The 18,783-nt window shown below is 46.9% G+C and overlaps 6 protein-coding genes across 6 annotated transcripts; 2 read left to right on the top strand and 4 right to left on the bottom strand.

Annotated features, from left to right (window-relative positions):
- Nucleotides 1-1,937: 1,937 nt before the first annotated feature.
- Nucleotides 1,938-3,545, top strand: LY89DRAFT_728864 (uncharacterized protein; the record flags this gene model as incomplete). The annotated part of the gene is made up of 2 exons (XM_018219314.1): nt 1,938-2,004; nt 2,404-3,545. 2 exons carry the CDS (start codon nt 1,938-1,940, stop codon nt 3,543-3,545), a joined length of 1,209 nt encoding a protein of 402 aa, XP_018077101.1.
- A 576-nt stretch (nt 3,546-4,121) lies between these two features.
- LY89DRAFT_680856 (RNA-binding domain-containing protein) lies at nt 4,122-5,221 on the top strand. Its single transcript, XM_018214155.1, has 2 exons — nt 4,122-4,606; nt 4,671-5,221. The coding sequence occupies exons 1-2, from the start codon at nt 4,306-4,308 to the stop codon at nt 4,997-4,999; spliced, it is 630 nt and encodes a 209-aa protein (XP_018077100.1). The 5' UTR covers nt 4,122-4,305; the 3' UTR covers nt 5,000-5,221.
- On the bottom strand, nt 5,145-7,730 carry LY89DRAFT_309348 (uncharacterized protein). The gene is made up of 7 exons (XM_018206620.1): nt 7,505-7,730; nt 7,296-7,376; nt 7,135-7,240; nt 6,977-7,087; nt 6,398-6,923; nt 6,036-6,349; nt 5,145-5,985 (listed from the first exon to the last, which is right to left on the bottom strand). Exons 1-7 carry the CDS (start codon nt 7,545-7,547, stop codon nt 5,523-5,525), a joined length of 1,644 nt encoding a protein of 547 aa, XP_018077099.1. The 5' UTR covers nt 7,548-7,730; the 3' UTR covers nt 5,145-5,522.
- A 992-nt stretch (nt 7,731-8,722) lies between these two features.
- LY89DRAFT_575624 (integral membrane protein-like protein) lies at nt 8,723-12,296 on the bottom strand (the record flags this gene model as incomplete). Its single annotated transcript, XM_018208797.1, has 2 exons — nt 8,723-11,789; nt 11,848-12,296. The coding sequence occupies 2 exons, from the start codon at nt 12,294-12,296 to the stop codon at nt 8,723-8,725; spliced, it is 3,516 nt and encodes a 1,171-aa protein (XP_018077098.1).
- A 1,046-nt stretch (nt 12,297-13,342) lies between these two features.
- Nucleotides 13,343-17,246, bottom strand: LY89DRAFT_777792 (uncharacterized protein). Its single transcript, XM_018222164.1, has 2 exons — nt 13,751-17,246; nt 13,343-13,696 (listed from the first exon to the last, which is right to left on the bottom strand). The coding sequence occupies exons 1-2, from the start codon at nt 17,013-17,015 to the stop codon at nt 13,623-13,625; spliced, it is 3,339 nt and encodes a 1,112-aa protein (XP_018077097.1). The 5' UTR covers nt 17,016-17,246; the 3' UTR covers nt 13,343-13,622.
- An 853-nt stretch (nt 17,247-18,099) lies between these two features.
- LY89DRAFT_309335 (uncharacterized protein) lies at nt 18,100-18,632 on the bottom strand. The gene has a single exon (XM_018206619.1). The coding sequence runs from the start codon at nt 18,580-18,582 to the stop codon at nt 18,250-18,252; it is 333 nt and encodes a 110-aa protein (XP_018077096.1). The 5' UTR covers nt 18,583-18,632; the 3' UTR covers nt 18,100-18,249.
- Nucleotides 18,633-18,783: the final 151 nt, after the last annotated feature.

Here is an 18,783-nt window from a genome sequence, read left to right as displayed (position 1 = left end):
TAATAACAGAAAGTTTGTTAATAATAAAATTATCGGATATAAAAAGCTTAGATTTCTTGAATATTCTGCATTGTGAGACGATAACGAAAATCTTAGCTTTTGTATTATTAATTCAAGAAAAAAATAATAAAAATTCACTAGCGCGTTTCGAAAAACAATAAATCGCGCTTTAAAGCTCTATCTTTTTTCTTCTATAGAAATCTTTCCTTTCCATACACAAGCCCACCGTCCCATCGTTGGGACCTTCAGAGAGAGTGAAAAGCCTTTTTAAAATTGTTTGAGGCCGGAGGACGGAGAAAGTTCTCTCTCCAACAACTCGACACTAGGTACTTTATCAAGTGCTTCAATGCCCCAGCTTCACGACCTCCAGTACATGCTTCGCTCGCTATGGCGCATCACCTTTTATACAATTCCAAGCCTCTGATATCGATTTGTCTCGCCAGAACGAACGATTTCCAACAGTGCTCTCCCGAAAAACTCATATCGCGAATCACTCGTATTGGACTGCCCCAGCCTTCGTTCATTTGTTAACACCGATATCCTGGATGAAGAGCTCCATGGTACGAGTCTCCTGTCTATAACGCCTGAAGTTTAAAAATGATGGTTATGGATATCGGGAGCACTGAGGATCTTTTGACTGGAACAAGAAGAATATCAGCGGCCATTCCGCCCTAGATGTCATGATCGAGATGAGGACAACGCGAAAAGAAAATATTCCCAAGCTATAATACAAGAAGATCATGGGCGAACAATGAGCGTCTGATGTAGCTCCCCACATTCAGAGGTGTAAGGAAAGAGGAAGAAATAAAGCATAGATACATCACCACTCGACACACAATATCTGGAGAATAGGAGGTGGACGGATGTAGAATTTGAAATTTAAAAAGGTGGAAAGCGAGCCTAGTTGTAAGTGGTGTGGTATACTCCAATCAACTACGAAGCTCGAACACTGAAATTTTCAGTCTACGATGTAAAGGACTTCTCGCCGTTTCTACGGAGTCTATATCTATTTTGAAGGATAGGCTTTGTTTTGACAGCCAGTTACTTTGACTCCAACGTTGCAGCAGGTCTCGAATCAATCGCCAATACCGTAATTCCGTCTATCCCAACTTTGTCTGCAGAGCTTCAAAAGAGAAATGAGTTATAACATCCACAAGAGTTCATTTTTATCACTTATTTTGCCAATCACTAACCACTTTCTTCAATAGATCTTGTTGTTCCTGCTTGAAATCATTCTCAACTTCGCTTATGATATCGACAGAACAAGAAATACCACGATTTCGAAATGGATTCCAAGGTATTGGTGGGATTCGTTGGCACAGTGGTCCTCCAGTTGGCGTTCCGACTTGCTCGGACTTTACCCTATCTGTAAAAGCTGGCAGATGTCTTTGTCCCATAAGCTATTCGGATCCCAACACGCCGTGGAACAGATTCCTCATTTCGACAAATGAAGAAAGTCGAACTCCACTCCGAAGCTTGGAACAACAAGACACTTATCCAAGATGCATATCACTAGGTGGTTCTAACATTTTTGTTCTCAAGGGAGTAGTACATACATGAACTTTAAAGGATCTGGAATTCAGTCGCTTGGGGTGCTAAGATGGCGTCGTGGATGAGCTGCTGCATTTGTTGTGGAAGGAAAAGCCCGAAACCAAATATGAAGTAAAGCCCCTTGACGGTAGACGAGTATGGTACGAGGAAGAATAAAGCAATGCGAACCAAGTCGAGCATTACCTATCTCGAGAAAGTTAACAATGTATCGGTGCTTTGCTGAAGTGTAGTTCTTTTTCATCTGAAGTTCTTCGTCGCTTCCAATTACGGATAGGGTGAAACGAGAGACGAACATGTTTCTCGCGACTCACTCAACTTCCTCCTCTTTCAACAACACCATTACCTATTTAAATTTAGCTTCAAAGTTCGTCGGCAGTCGATTGAATATGGAGAAGAGAATGATTTGGCCTCCCAAGGTCATTCTGCAGACACCTCTTGGAATCATGCGCGATGGTAAGCACACGATGTTTCATTTGCGAATATCCTCACAATTCTTGCATATCTCTCTCTTAGCACTGTTCAGCTACCTGCTTGAGATTTGCCGTCGTCGTATTGATTTTGTGCACTCCCCTCAGCTCAGACTTCACCAAATTTCGATTTGATCTGATGAATACCCGCCCCAAACATTTGGGGGTACAGGCAGTCGGCATTTTCCCAACCAGCCTGTATTGATTTTCTGAATTTGGAGATTTTGTAAACTGCATATAACAATCTTCACCATCCCAGTTATCCACAATTCTGCGTCAACCTCTAGCATATCTGTTGTATTCCAGACCTCCCCCTCAACCGAGCTCAGTCAATGTTACGATTCAGCTGGCCATATCTGGGCCTCACTTCCTAACTTGTAAATAGGCACTGGCAACTGGCTCCCACGAGACATCGGCAAGTCTTCCCAATTTTCCAATGGTCATGTTGTCGTACAATTTGGCGACACCTTCGACCATGACCCCAACGGAAATTTCCTGGGAGTGAGAGATAACACCTGCGCCATAATCCCGGATAACAACAATCCAACTCTCTCGAAGTACAAACTAGATTCGAAGGATGAAGTACCGGTATTCGTTCACCAGCGCCCGAAAGAATTTGCCATCCCAACAAAATTCTGGTCATTTTCCGGAATCATTGAAGTTGAAGGAGACCAAACTAGAAAATGCCATCACGAGAAAGGGATAATTCATGGGTACACCTGGTTCAAGATCACCAGGATGACGGGTATGGACGAGACCTATCTTCGTATGGGGGTTGCAAAAGTAGAGTACGACTCACGAAGTCGACAAATCAGAGCCATTAAGCCGACGCCTGGCATCGAGAATGTTGGCCTGGCCCAGAGTCACGAATCTTTGTCTAATGTTGAGCTCAAATCGGCAACATTGCCCTCTTTTGGATCGATCACAGCACTTCGAGTGGACGATTTTATCTACCTCTATGGCCAAATTCTCGACGCCGACAAGGACGTAGTCCTGGCTCGTATCCGTATTTCCTGTCCAACACCGTACACATACTGGACTGGCACTGGCTGGTCGGCTTTTCCTGCAGACTGCCGTCCCATTATGTCCCACATCGAGCACGGACAGATATTCCACACAACAATATTCGGGGCCAATTCGCTGTACAAGTATATGTTCGTTGGTTGTTCGTCCTTTGGAGACTCCAAAATCCTTATGGCTCGAGCAAAATCACCAGAAGGACCATGGGACGATGGCTGGGTCCTCAATGACGCGGACTTATATAATTCAGACCCAAATAAGCCGCCAACGGGTCCGTTTTTCTACTGTATTTATCCGCATCCTTGGGCGTTGGGATTCGATGGGGTTGAGAGCGACGGTATGTCGAAGACTGGCGATTTCATGATCTCATGGAGTGAGGGCGGGTTGGTAGGAGGCGTATTGGCGGCGAGTTTCAGATTTAATATGGAGGTGAAGAGGATCGCAGACCCTGATGATGAGCCTGTTAAGAGGGGCGGCGATGTCAAATGGAGTTGTGGACCAAACTGAGATTGAGTAAGACAGTATCAAGAACGAGCATCGGACTTTGGATAGCAGCCAAGTATTCAAAGTCTGGCCTCGGAAGAGCCTGAGCGAGTCCTCAAAAGGGTCAAGAAATAGATTGCCATTCATATATCTGAAGTATGCAAATATCCTCAAACAAGAAGTTAAGGGTGGGAACGTGATTACAACACCTTAAGCCCGGAAAGAAAGGTCATGAATTACTCACACGCTAAAAGCACTTGAGTTCAGTATTGAGAGAGTTATATTTATTCAAGATATTCTCGTATTAATACCAGTACATCAAATTTGAGCCAATGAAAAGTAAAGCAAGTATTTAAGCAAGATTATAAGAAACGGCAACAGACACTTAATGCTCAAGCCTCGAGGGTAGAGTTCAAAATTATATAAGCAGACACGCCAATACAAGGAGATTAGAACATGTAGAACGTTTAGATGATAGACTACTTAGTCCAAATTAGTTCATGTCTTCGAAGACGAAAGAAGGACGGAAAACGATTTGTCAGCCTCATTGAGATTTAAGTTTTGGCGCTAACCCATTTTAGGACCAACCTCCAAGCTCCATATCACGATCTTTTTGCGAGGCAGCACAATCCAGAAACAACATCACAAACACCTCACGACAACCCGCGATATAACATCCCAAGACCTCGACTCTCGAGTCCGACCACGTATTACATCCGCGACACACAATCAACCTATCTCGCGACTCTAACCTCCACCTTCGAGCCTCGATCCCTCCTCCATCATGGCGAACTACCTCGCCTCAATCTTCGGCACCGAAGCCGACAAAGTCAACTGCTCATTCTACTACAAGATCGGCGCATGCCGCCACGGCGACCGCTGCTCCCGCAAACACGTCAAGCCCTCGTACTCGCAGACGATCCTGCTCCCGAACCTGTACCAGAACCCAGCCTACGACCCCAAGAACAAGATGAATGCGTCGCAGCTGCAGAACCACTTTGATGCCTTCTACGAGGACTTCTGGTGCGAGATGTGCAAGTTTGGGGAGATTGAGGAGGTTGTTGTTTGTGATAATAATAATGATCGTGAGTTTTTCCCCCAATTTCTGATCTGGAATGGAGTTGTGTATGTATACTGACAGTTTTGTAGATCTCATCGGGAACGTGTACGCGCGCTTCAAGTATGAAGATTCCGCGCAAAAAGCCTGCGATGCTCTGAATTCCCGCTGGTACGCCGCTAGACCCATTTACTGCGAGTTATCGCCCGTCACCGATTTCCGCGAAGCATGTTGCCGTCTGAATAGCGGGGAGGGTTGCGTTCGAGGAGGTTTCTGCAATTTCATCCATAGGAAGAATCCGAGTGCGGAGCTGGAGAGGGAATTAGAGTTGAGCACGAAGAAGTGGTTGAGGTTGAGGGGTAGGGATGAGAGGAGTATGTCGAGGAGTCCTAGTCCGGAGCCAACGAGGAAGAGGTATTAGGCTGGTGAAGGGAGAGATCATGGGTTGAGAGAGGTGTGGAGGAGAAAAGAGAAATTGCGGAAGAGAGGATGCAGTTGGGAGATTAAATCTGGCGTTCCGGGCATTAAATGCTTTTTCATACGCACGAATCTCAAGGAGAAAAAGTCGTGTACTGTACACTATAGCGCAAGACATAATCTTGCCATCAAAAATCGAACGATAGCTCCTTCCAAAACATTGCAGTAATAGTCTCGCTGGTCTGTTTTCCCATGAATCACTTTCCTACTTTCACGCTAATTGTCCCCGAGATCTTGGGACGCTCACAAAACTAATCACAAGAGCATAAAGGCATCTAGAATTCTTCCGAAAGTCCACGTCTGTGAATAGATACGTAATCTCATATCTGCTTGCTATGCCCTGTACTTTATACACAGGAATGTTGCAACGCAAGATGCATCCATAAACGCAAACACAACGCCAACCAATTCCCTATAATCTAATCCCATCCCCGCAAGTCACGTGTATCCCCTTTCCTTTTCCACCATCATCCTTGTGCATCCACAAACTCATCCAAGCTCTGCGTATCGGTATCCTGTCTCTTCAACGAATGGCCGTCTACAACTGAGAGATTCTGCTTCATGTCTTGGTGGAAGTCAATTAGAGAATCGGTGTTGTTTACTGAGCTTGTGCTCGTGGATTTCAGTCTTCCCTCTAGTTCCTTTTGTTGCTGACCTCCGTTTTGAGTTTGGGCTGCGTAGAGATCTGCGGGTCCACTTGGAGGAGCGGGAGGGATTCCTGAATTGGTAGTTTCGTTTTGGCCGAAATCAATCGGGTCATTCTGTGGTGCTTCAGAGGTTGGTTGTGCTGCTGGTGTGTTGATTGAGTTGTAGGATGCCGTGCGGTTGCGAGGAGGTGGAATAGGGTTCTTTTCTCGGAAGTTTTGGCCTGGGATGATGGGTGTGACTGCTAGGATTTGCTCGACTTGTTTCTGAGGTGTTGAACCATCACTATGACCACTTTAGCTATAAACTCAACAAAAATGAGAATCTGAACTTACATGTTTGCATTCAAGATCCAGTCCAGATCTTCTTCGCCTTCATCTGGGCCTCCGGGACCTCCATGTATAGGCCTGAATAGTCTTGGATGCCATTCAACTCCATCTTCTGTTCTCTTCGCTGCTTCATCTCTCTGCATGTCCTCGATCTTCGTCTTCTCATCCGTAGCTACCACATGGTCTCGTGCCTTGACTGCTTGTGCTGTGGCATACCATAATTTCTGCGATTCTCGCTCATCTTGTTCATCAAGTGACCGTACCAAAGGAGGTGTGGGCTTTGCTTTTTGTGCGTTGAAAAGCAGGTCTTTTTTACCAGTCTAAAGCCGTGTCAGAAATTCGTTTTCCCTTAACAATGATAAGTATACCTTCAAGTCCTTAGCAAACATCTCCCCGTTCCACATTCCAGACAACTCATACAGAGCTTCTCCAGTCTTCTCATTCTTTATCGTCCCTCCAATTGCGTTATAAGTACCTCCAAAGTACCCCTTCGTCTTGAATTCGATATCAGCCGACAGACCAAGCTCCGGGCACCGCACAAAACTATGATCTCCAAGCTCATATTTCATCTTTCCGAACAGGATGCCTCTTGCGTACATATTTGGTTGCGTGAGGATGTATCGTTCTCCCTTTGAGCCATTTCCTCTGTTCAAGAACCGCAGAATGGCAATGCCCTCCATCAAACTCGCCGCCGAATTGCCCAGAAATTTACTGCGGGGCTTAAGAGTACCATCGATTCGGATTCCGTGCTCGGGAGCCATGTAGAAATAGCTGGACTTGGGAGGATGATGTGAGGTTTGTTCGGAGATGTAGTATCCATGGGTCTTGTCCGGGAATTCCCAATAGCAGGTGAACGTCTCGCCCAGAATAGGATTGAGCGGTTTCTTGACTCCGCTATAGCTCATATCAGTTTCTGCCACTCCAAACTCGACCAGGACAAGGCTTACGGAGGCTTGATATGCCACCCACTCAAGTAGAACTTAACCACCGAAAGGAATCTCTGTGTCGGATCTTCGATTTCGGGCATAGGAAGTAGAGTCTCCGGGTGTGCCATGAAGCTATTCCAATTAGCCCGTATTCCACCCTCTTTTCCCCATTGACGTACTTCGTGATCCTCTCCAACATACTCCTAGGCTCCAAGATAAAGGTCGGCAGCACCACCCGACTCAAATCCGCGCCGGGCCTCAACTGCGAAATGATATGCGACAACACTGTGCCCGTATCAGTATTCCCCTCTCCACGAATTCCAGCCATATGGAACCTCACCATTGCCCTGTTCTGGCTCCACGACCGTGGTTTCGTCCTCCGGCCCATCCGACCTGGATTCGTCGACCGAAGACCTGTTGCCTGTATTCCAGAACGCCATCAGTTCCTGTTGTGACCACCGACTCCCAGATCGTTTTCGTTGACGCGAAAAGAAAAAGGAAGAGAGATAAAGAGAGGAAGCTCTAGCGATAAGTTGGGGAAGTACATACTTGCCGCAGACTGCCGGCGGTGCGAATGTCCCAGACTAACCATCCTGCCAGCCCGTTTGTACTCAGAAAAAGCTTTTCAAATTGGTATTAATGAGAAGAATCCAGGATGGGGTTCGATTTGGTTGTGGAGTCGAATTTCGTGGTTCGCAGAAAGTGGAAGAAGGGATACCCTTCGGTACGTACTACTTTAGGTGGTAGAGCAAAGTTCGTCGAGCGCGCGAACAAGGAGCAAGCCAACTCAGGAATGACGCAGGCAGGCAGACGGCGGAAAATAGCTCAGAAGTGAGCTCTGACTGGTGGTTCTACTTAAAGAGCAAGGAATAGGTCAGCGGCGGGGGTTCTCGCACTCCGTCATCGCACTAGCCTTCTTGGCATTTTCATAGAGATGTATTTTATCCATTGTATCTAACTACATCTTCGCAAGAAATTCATCTAATAGGGTACATGTAAATGGTTTTTTTGACAAAGCCTCAAAAGCCAACGTTGTACACCGTGAAACGCTCCACTGGCACATCCTCTTATCACAAAAAAAGCAGTACAGCTCATCTCGGCGTATTCGCGTACTTGTAACCCCGCCATTGCCACTCCTCAACATTTACAGTCAAATAAAACTTAACCACATATTATTCACCTGTACTCATCTAAACCAATTGCTTTTACGTCCTAATAGCTCTCAAAATCAGCAAGTCCGAACCAAGCACCGCAGAGCTTACCTCTTCTATACAATAAGCATCAACTCCTTAGCCAGCCCACAATAAGACCACTCCCCTCCTTTCCAATGAATCACGAACGCAGCCGCACGTTCTGTCGTCAGTGGGGAAACCAAACTACGGTCTGGACCATGAAACGAAACGGAGATCTACCCCTGAGAATGAGATCACAGCCACAGCTCAGCCACTTTCGAGCTCGAAAATGTCCTTGATCGATCGCTGAGAAATTCGAAGAGTGGTATACAAGTATTACAATTCCACTACACCCTTCACTATTATAAACATGGAACATGCGTGCACAGTCCTCATTAAAACAAAGTTCACCCACCCTTCCACACCTCGCTATGCATGTATCTTTCCTTCCCATCACCAATGAAAAGAAACCATACCATGTACTCCATCCCCTCCCTACTTATATACACCCTTCCCTAGCATGAGAGATAAAAGACGCCGCCACCCATCGACTTTTTGCGCTAAACAAAAGGAAATTCGTTAGTGTAGTATTGTATCAAGTTCGCGGACGCTCAATAGATGAAGCCCCGCTATTCCTCCCATCCACAACCTCTGCTGAGCTACCAAGGAATTCCGGATTGTCGGACGGATTCACGGTTCGTATGGGATGATGATGTACATAGCCAACGCTGGTCGGTCGATCGTCTTGGAAATCGGCTGATAGTTTGCCTAATGCTGATCCACCTGATTGACCTCGGGAATGTCCCATATCTGCGAGCTCGTTTGGTCCCATACTAGATCTTGTAGATATATCTGAATGTCGTTTTCTTGAACCCGTTCGGTCGAAGGGAAAGTTTGTGTCAAGAGATCCTTTGGCTCGATGTTCGTGCAGGAATTGTGCTCCTTGTTGAGTCATGTCTACACTTTGGGACTTCCTTCGAGAACTCTTCCGTGGAACGGTTGGTTTGTTCGATGGCACTCTTTGAGGGAAATTTGGTACAGTGGGTAAGTTGGGAACGAATGAAGTGTCGGTTGTCCTTTCTCTCCGGGAACTTGCTTTTGATGTTGCTTTGGAAGGAAACCTGGATGGAAGCTCAATACCACCTTCTGGAATCTCCAGCCCGGGTAATGTGGGCGGAACATCCGATATCCTAGTAATCTCATATTCGTCATCACTCTCCTCAGACCCCTCTTCATCATCGGTACCTATGGGACTAACAAGAGCGTCATCTTCGTGTGAGGTGGGAGCTGCAGGTCGTGTTGGCCCAGCGGTAGAAGGTCCAGCAGTCACTGGCTCATCATCGTCCGAGTCAATGGGGCCATTTCGGATGCCTCCCGTGGCAACAGGAACTCCTTCTGGCGGCGTTTCTATGCCGGGGGCATTTCTGGCAACCATACCCGGCGGCATCCTTGAACTTCGAACAACCTCAAATCCCTTCCCCTTCTCTTTTGTCTTACCACCGAACAAGCCTTTGAACCAACCGGCCGCAGAAGCTGCAGGGCCAGTGGGATCTGCTGGCCCAGTCTTTATGCGTCTGCTGGGGATGTTGGCGTTGAGAGCCGGTCCTCGAACACCATAATAAAAATCAACTTCTCGTGTGGTATAATCTGCTTTAGACCTCCTTGGTTCGTTGGGACTACCATCTAAAGCTGGAGCAAATGCTGGCGGCGATGTAGGTGTATTGCGTCCAGATATCGATGGTCCTTCTTCAGCCTGCTCAGGCGAAGCTGCACCTTCTGGCTGACTATTTCTCTTATTTGTCCATTCACCACTAGTCCATGATCCCCGGCTCTTTGCACCTGGGGAGTAGGAGGCCTCCAAGGTAGGCCGTCGAAATCGTGGTGGACGATAGTATGGGTCTGCCGCTTCTGCAGCAGTGAGGCCCAAGATTTGACCTCGAGCTCGTCCCTGAGATGGTGCTGCGGCAGATGGTATGAAAGAAAATGTACTGGCTTCTCCTGGTGTAGTTGGGGTATAAGCGCTACTGCCGCTTCCCACCAACGCATGAGGTGGAATTTGACCAAATGGCTCAATGCTGTTAGAGTCAAGACCCATGCTCTGTCTATTGAGCAGAATACCAGCGCTTCCTGCAGATTGACTTCTCAGTCTTCCGTCATTCATGATGTATGATTTTCGATCTTCATCATTTGCTAGCATCGCAGCGCTCGACAATTGACTTTGTCTTGAGTTACCATCACGGCGAGGTAACCTTCGGGATAGTTGTCGCATTCCGAAGACTTTGACCAGTCCTCCTCTCGTAGCACCATTTTCATCTCCTCCAGCACCTGCCAATCGAGCTCCGACTTCGACGATAGTCTGCATGGCATTGAGCAGGAATCCAAAAATAAGAACAATCGCGTGCATCAAGAGGATTGCATATCCGATCCAACCTTTTGGCCCTTCTGTAACACCAAGGGAGGGTGCAAATGATATCATCAGGAGGACGGTCGAGAATCTGACAACCGCGAAGAAGGTGTGCAAAGCATTCATCGATGTCGGAGAGTGGAATGGTCGGAATGCATGTAAGGTGAGAACAGTAATCACCTCACAGATGGCAAGCACGACGAGCTGCGCAATACCAGATGGTTGAACGGCTCCTATGGCAACACCTCTGATGAAAGTTAGAAACATTGGAACTAAAGCAAATGGCGCCGCATGATCCGAATATGTATTGTACAATGATCCATAGAGGAGCACAGTTGGCAAGTCGTCGAAAAGAAATGACTTTGGTCTTGTTGATCCAATGATGTAAAGAAGCCAGACGGCGAATCCAATGATAAGAACCAACATCACTACAGCAAGTGCCACAGTGAAAGCCGGAGATTTCGAAGCGATGACCAGTTGAAACATAGATAATGCCACGATCGGCAAGAGGAAGTAGTTGAAGACGATTCGGATGACATTGCCCATCGAAAAAGGCATGTTCTTTGCTCGCAAGTCCTCTTCGGGGACGTCGTTCAAAAGTCGGTATGCCCATCGGACAAAGAATCCAATTTGGATGAGAACCAGAATAGAGGCAAGGATTGCCAAAAGCCAAATAGCCATTCCGGCCCAAACATCGTCTACCTCACTCATTCCAACGAGTTGACGGAGCTTGTCCATACCATAAGTGCCATGGGTGACATAGACTCCATCGACGAGACTTTGGGTGCCGTTCCCACCGCTGACAAAACTCTCGTTGAACATGAGCGCGGACCAGGACGTCTTGCTGACAATAGGTTGGTAGAATCCCGGATAGTTGAGAGTGAGACCACCAGTCAAAGCCACGAACTGGATATATTGCAAACAATCTCCAAAGCCGGGTGTAACCAATCTCAACAGATCTGCATCTCTTCCGTAATTCGTCGTCCAGCGGAAAGTATCTGTAGAGCCCCACGGACTAGAAATAGCTGCAAATGCCGTTGAAAAGGCAACGAGTATGAGGACTGCCGCAGGAACGTAACGAACTACATTGCTGAGAGTAGACCCCATATCTGGTGTGATAATCGCTGAAGTGCAACCAACAGGCGTAGCGTTCTGGTCTCCATATACAACTAGAAGTGTTGCCGTAAACGACGTGAAGGCATAGCTCGAATAGAAATTGTTTGAAAAGCCGAACGAAGGAAAGTCGTAAGGATCGGACCTATACAAAGAATACATCAGTCATATTCAAGTTTCGCAATGGAAATATCAGATCTTACAGATTGGCGGAGAAGCTTGGTCCAAGTGGACAGGTCCCGTTGAGTAAAGCATTCTCGCAGAAGTTTTCGACAAAATGCCACGGTTCGTAAGTCAGCACATTGACCTTGCTGGAAAAGGTAGTGAGCTTTGGACTTGGGTCATCCGGATACGGCTCGTTCTCAATCTTCCCTCCAGCAGAAGTATCATTACTATTCCAATACGAAGTATCGTTCCAAAGAGGTGTAACGAGTCTGGCATAAGTTCCTACAGTAGAACCAGTGACGTTTCCCCATACAGTCACATTGAGATTGTGATCAGAATCTGTAGTGTTGAAGACAGCATCTAGGTATAGTGGGATAATTTGGAGAGCTAGAGGTTGGTCGTTCTGCGTGGAGTCGGACAAGCAATTTTGAAAGTCCAGGAACACGGCAGATGCGGGCATAATCCATAGACTTGCAATGAATACCATGAAGTATCTAGATATCCATCCGACGCTCCTGCGCGGCCAGATCGGGGACGACATGTTCGGTTTGCTTGGTCGTATCGAGACTCGTCGAGGACAGGAATCGTCTAGTATTCGCTGTTCGTCCCTCTTCACTCCTCCCATCCTCTCGACTCTAGTCAAGCCCGCAGACAATATCATCGTACCTCCTCGTGCCTGTTGTTGTACATCGTCGAATTGTTGATGGCCTGATTCCATAGCATTGGTCTTATACAGACCATGCCGTTGTCGAATGATTCAGAACTCCTGGGTGAACGTGAACGATGGTGATTTGCTCAGGCCGCCATCATGAGCTGGCGAGCGTCATTCAGAAGGTTAGAACGTCGCTGGGAACACAGGAGCGAGTGAATGCTGCGGTGGGGATCCGGTCGAATCTGGGTGTGCCTGGCTTATTCTGAAACGGGGTCAATCGAGAAGTTATTCGCGCGAACGCTAGATCGAGACGGAGTGAAATTTGCACGCCACAACCCGGCGATGAGGAATCTCAGTTAGTGCAGAAATTAGAGAACAAGTCACGACAAGAAAGAGGCGAGAGTTGGAAAGTTCCTGTACAGTAGTGAATCCTGTTCGCTCCTTATTACACATGTTAACACAGGTAATGACCGGGGAATACGAGATTTAAGCCCCTGCATCCTTTCCATTTACTGCCAAGCCTTTTTACCTTCTTATCGCCCAAGATTTTCTTGGAAGTCACAAATGGATGTTGGCAAGATAAAGCAGGGCCCGATATTATAACAATGCGATTTAGCCAGCATCTAGAATCGTCGAGCATATACGCAATTGACGACATCTCTAGACGACTCTTACGCGGAAATCCATGACACTCCACATTGTCCACAAAAAGCTTGTCGATGTTCGCTGTGGCGTAAGGCGCTGATCGTTCTCGAGGAATTTTGTTTCATTGGTTAGCTATTTTTGGGTGTTGACCTCGAAATGATGATGCTCACGTGGATACGATCTCCCCTGAAACAAGTCGGGGCATCTGTTTGACAAAGAAAGCTTAGAAACTTTATCTCCTACACTGTCATTTGGATATACTAATCTACAGTCCTCTCAGAATCTCTCAATTGTTTGAAAGTTGGATCTCAATCCCTTCTACCTTCTACTTTTCGTTCTTTTGTGTATGTCTCACCCACTGATAATGGACGTAAAAGGAAATCCCCGAAGCGCCGTGGATATCATCCTGCAATGCAAATGCAATCACTACACTCCATCCCGAAATGCTCGCTGAGAAATGCTTTCTGCAGGAACGCAACAAACGTACTCCAACTTTGGCATGCATGATCATCATCATCATCTTCTCACAGATCCCATTCGTGATGCCACCTTAACTGGCGCCGGCAATGCTTTCGTAAATTCGTCTCGAACTTTATACACATATTAGTACTTTATCTGGAAATGGAGGGAAAAGGACAACATACTCGCTTCGCTATCAAAAACAATCGTAATATCATCATGTTCGCCAGGATATTCTGGCATGTCTAAACAGACAAATTCATGGTCGATCCCGTGCTCTCCTTCCCGAGCTTTCGGCATGGCAAACTTAGCATCTACAATTCGTACAGAGTACTTCCCACCTCGGCTCGATGTTTCGAAAACATCCGTGGATTTCAACGTGAAGTTCATGCAGTCGCCGTGTGTGAAGTTTTCGAAGAACGCCACTAGTTGGATAATCTTCTCTTTCTGAACAACCTGCAGTCTTGTCATAGCTGCATCCCATTTCTTATAGATGGGAACTACCATCCGTCGCCGGGAGATATTGAATGAAGACGCGACTGTGTCAAACAAGACCACAAATCCTGTCATTGCGGCCTGGAAGAGGTGTAATTCTGTCATACTCGGAAATTTGTAAGTACGAGTTGATTCAGAATTTCCAAGAGTGCTCAACGAAGCCGCGAGTTCTCGCTGCAAATCCTTCGGGACTGAGGCCTCTGCAATAGCTAAGGTAACATCGTGCTGAGGTTGACGCAAGATTTTGAGTTCGTTGGAAGCATTCACGCTCAATCTAATCTTCAGTTCTCCAGGTTCCACATTGATGCGATCAGTAATTGTTCCGGCCTTGGAGTACATAACCACACGCAGTTGCTCTGAGAGCACAGTCTTGGCGTTTTGCAAGTCTCCAGCATGGTCTTGACTGATAAAGCTAAATTTCTGCCATTCGAGAGAATGAAGACATTTAATGTCTCCCTCCGAATTCGAGACAGAGAAGCCTTGTAGCGGGGACTCGGCGATAATGCCTTCTGCAGAACGAAGAGCTATACCGCTAACTAGATTGTGAAGACGGGCGCGGTCCGCAACGTTGTCAAAGGTAGCCACCATAGTATATTTGGTCTTCGCATCTTCGACCTTGAGTAAAAGTGCTGGTAATCCTCCGTCACCACGTAAAAAGTTGTACAAGATGGGCATCGTTGGTAAGAAATCTTGGTCGATTCCTCTTAAATTCTTGGTCTTGGTACTTGTGTTCAAAGCTAGACGATAACCTCGGTGTAGAGTCCGAGGTCCGGTAGCAGCTTTCTGAACAATTGTCTTTTCGAAGACACGTAGAAGACATTGTGGTTGTGCTTCCTTGGGGAACGAAGCTTGGGGATTTTGATCAAAGTATTGAAAATTTCGAAGAACAGTTTCAAAAATGATCTGTTCACCCTCTCGTCGCTCAAGCATCCCCTGTGTTTGTTGTTCATAATCATAGATACCCCAAAGTATCCTGAAATTTTGCTCGGTAAGATGAAGACGTAAGATGAAGCCTCGTGGTAGGTAGACTTCGACCATTTGCTTCTTTGATTGCCATCGAACATCCTCCCATGTTGGTCCACGATTCTTGTCTGCTTGAATAGTCATATTTATAGAACCATCTTGGCTTGCTACGACAGCAGTTATAGTCTGCTCTTTCTGGCCACGAACTACAGTCACCAAGGCAGGAAAGCGATAGTGCTGTGGTGCACCCTCTTCAACAAGCATTGCTTCGACAAACATTCTTACATATTGGAAGGTTCGGCTTGTGTCCCCCAGTGGAAGCGCTTCTGAGAGGGGAAGGATAGAAGTTGATCTCTGACTCGTAATCAAAGATCGACTGCCTTCGTCTTGAACCCATATTGACGCATCTAGTCCTTGTGTAAGTGGAGCATCATCAGCTTCTGGAGGTAAGAAGTTGTTGCGTTTCATTGACATGGTCAACTTCCTCAAGCTTGAGAGAACATTTTGACGACACTCAAGAATATCGGCTAGAGGTGATGTGGAGTCTGTGGAACCGGGTCGTAATTGAGTTTCTGGGAATTGGGCTGTCACGGTCTCCACCAACCAAAGTGCTTTAGCAAGATCTGCGTACGCCTGCTGACGAAGGAAGAAATTGGTATGTTGGGCTTGGGGGCTCGCAGGCCGGTCTCTTATTGTAGATTCAATGTTCAGTCTACCTCTCAAGAACCACCACAATCCAGCACGGACGAGTTCTTCGAGTGAGCACTTAGGCAATGGTTTGAACGCTTCCATTGATAATCGAAATAATGTGATGAGATGGGAGGTCCGCCTCGAAAATTCCCGCAATGCATCATCTCCTACAGCTACAGCTGCATCTGGAAGTGACAGAGTACCTGTCCGAGAGAGCGTTGCTGGGCTTTCTGTGAGGTTCTTCGTATCGTACAGACCTCCTTTCAAGCTCAGAGGTGATGACCTGGAATTGGTTGCTGGACTGTCATGTGAATCTTGTGAGACTTGAAGACTTCTTGGTAAATTGTGGGGTGAGACTGTTGACTGTGCAGAATAGGCTGCAGGACTATCTGACGAAAGAGAAGCTGTTCCGGGTCTATTGGGCGTTGGAGGATGACTGAACTCGGATACTGCTGGAGATGGAATAGGTATGTGCTGATTCTTCATCGTGTTGATCTGAAGTTGTTCCATCTGTGGTGTAACACTAAGAGCGGCTGCTCCTGGTGAGTCGGGTCGTGCTAATTGTTCATCGAGAGAAGTTGATCCCTTCACCAAAGCCTGACCCTCGCCTGAACGCATATCGTCTTTCACCATATCCGCAAATGAACGTCGGTCTCGTGGTAGGCTGAGGTCATTGTGTGGTGAAAGTCGCTCTTCCGTACGTATCTCTGGCATTGCTGGCACAGAGCTATTGCCAGTGTCTGCAATTGACTCGAAGCCTGTTTGCGTACGCCGTAAAGGTTCAGGACGAAATGACTCCTTCTCCGCCATGCGCTCTGCGAAGCTTGCTCCATACTCGACTGGGTTGGTCTCACTGCGCCCTCGTGAGTCCTCCTCTCGACTTGGCTGCCGTACTTGTGGATGACTATGTGCCCTCTTCCTCAGTGATATATCAGATACAGGTGAAGTTGCTTCATCACCTCCCTCGCCAATGACCTCTGGTTGGGTTTCTGTGAATCGAACGACCAACCCTTTCCTGCTCCGTCTTGGACTTGACTGACCCCGCGTTCTTTTCGTTGTTTGGACTTCTGCAGCAGTTGGCCACCGACGTGCGCTGGCCGTATCAATTCGTGCTAAAGGAGGTATGCTGGGAGGGCCATTCGTAACTGGCATCATATGCAACTTGTCTGACGGTCCGTGGAGAAATTCGTCCACATCTTCCTGCGGGGTGGTGGCGTCTTTCTTGTCTTTGAAGAGCTTGTTCATGAAGCGTCCCCTGAACCTTTTGTCGTTCTCCTTCCCATCTTTCGAAAGTGTCTCCATGGCCACGCGTGCTGTCGTGTGATGTCCCCGATCTGCCAGCAGTTGGAGTTCTTCCGAACGACGTTGTCGAGTATGGGGACGAATCGAGGGGTAAGGCACAACCCAAGCTACGCTGCGTTCACAACAAGTCAACAATCAACACAAAAGACAAATTATTCAAGTGAGAATGGCATTGAGTGTGATGGGTCGATACAACACCTACGAATAGCCCAATATGCGCGGTCATTATATCGGGATGTCAGCAAGGGTTTAAAAGTCCCAATTAAATTGGGCACACTGGTTTCAGGACTGGGCCTTATCACGATTGGCACAAGGCAACCAATTAAAATTTACAATGCGTATGAGCCTTGCACTATTGCATTTATTTATGGAGACGCAATTGTTGCATTTCACAAGTATATCACAAGTATATCTCAGTTCTTTGCTATACTATTCTTGTGATGGCAGTACAACTTGATGTGTGGTATTTTTGTCTCAGGATTTGGGATGAAAGCTTGAGCATTGTTACAGCGCATTGTTGCCCTGAACAATCGATTGGCGCATGCATGGGGCCGTGCATCTCCAACATCAATTTAATGGTCACTGGGAACCTGATTTCTGAGGATTCCATGTTGGTCCCAACTTCTGGGATAATCTGAGCCAACATTTCTGGAAAAAGTTCGAACTTGAGATTGTTTTTCAACGAACATCAACGAACGCGAAAGAGTTTGTGATAATAGAGGCATCAAACAGAAGTCAAACTTTCTTCACCGCTAGGCAAGGATCCCAGAAAACATGTATATCCTTATGACCTTGTATGAATGATAACTCAATTAGTCTTCACATTCTTTCTCGGTATCAAGTCGGATTCGGTTATATATATATCTCAGGTCGTAGTCGATTATATGTGGTCAAGCAGGTGTTGCTATATCTTGGTGTACCTCCATTTGCCTGACCTTCGATGTGCCTCGAGTGTCTTCCCCAGCGAACCCATCTCTAGCTCAAACTCAGCGTCAAGCTAAACCATATTTTTGATTGTCCTGCGCAAGCTCTGGGGACTTTGTCCTATAAGTACTAACGTAATAATCATCTGCATCACATGAGCTGACTTGTTGGGGTTTTTGGGTGCCATGTGTAAGTGGGGTAATTCTGCGGTCATCTGGAACAATCACCATTGAGGAGCTCAGAAGAAGCTTGGAGGAAAAGCAACGTGCCATGTCTCAATATGAAGGCAGCCGAGAAACCATCGAAAGCCTCATAGGTGCATATGTACTGAGGAGTTTACGGACTCTCCGAAAAGCTTGAGGAGCATTCGAAGCAAATTCGCGGTATGCCTGGACATTGACCAAGGTTGGGCTGGATTGGTGCTACGGGGAAGCGAGGAAGATAGGGGAGAGCATTGGTACCAACATTTTACTCTCCAAAATATATAACTTACCTTTATGTACTTTCCACGCCTTGGCATGAACTCCTCACCTCTGGCTGCAACCAGGGCCAAAACTAAGAAATGGAAGCTTCCGATCGTGGCTTTTGCAGCACGCCACGTCCCAGAAGCATGGCCATGGCCTTTGCCGCCATCCAGACACATTCAGAAGCATGAGTTCTTGCATATGAGCATGCGAAGTGAAATACTTATCACCACACCATGCTGGTCCCCTCCCACTCCATGTGTCGCGTAGGACCAACCCTTGTCCTGCTGAGGATTTGGCCAGGCGTGTTCCGAGTGGCAGGGCTATCATTGGGATGGATCTTGGGGGGGCACTCCGCTGCATCTGAGAAACCCTGGTCG

This window comes from Mollisia scopiformis, assembly GCF_001500285.1.
Source record: "Mollisia scopiformis unplaced genomic scaffold LY89scaffold_3, whole genome shotgun sequence".
NCBI lineage: Eukaryota > Fungi > Ascomycota > Leotiomycetes > Helotiales > Mollisiaceae > Mollisia > Mollisia scopiformis.
The sequence above is the reverse complement of the archived record's forward strand: the minus strand, read 5'-3'. Positions and strand labels throughout refer to the sequence as shown.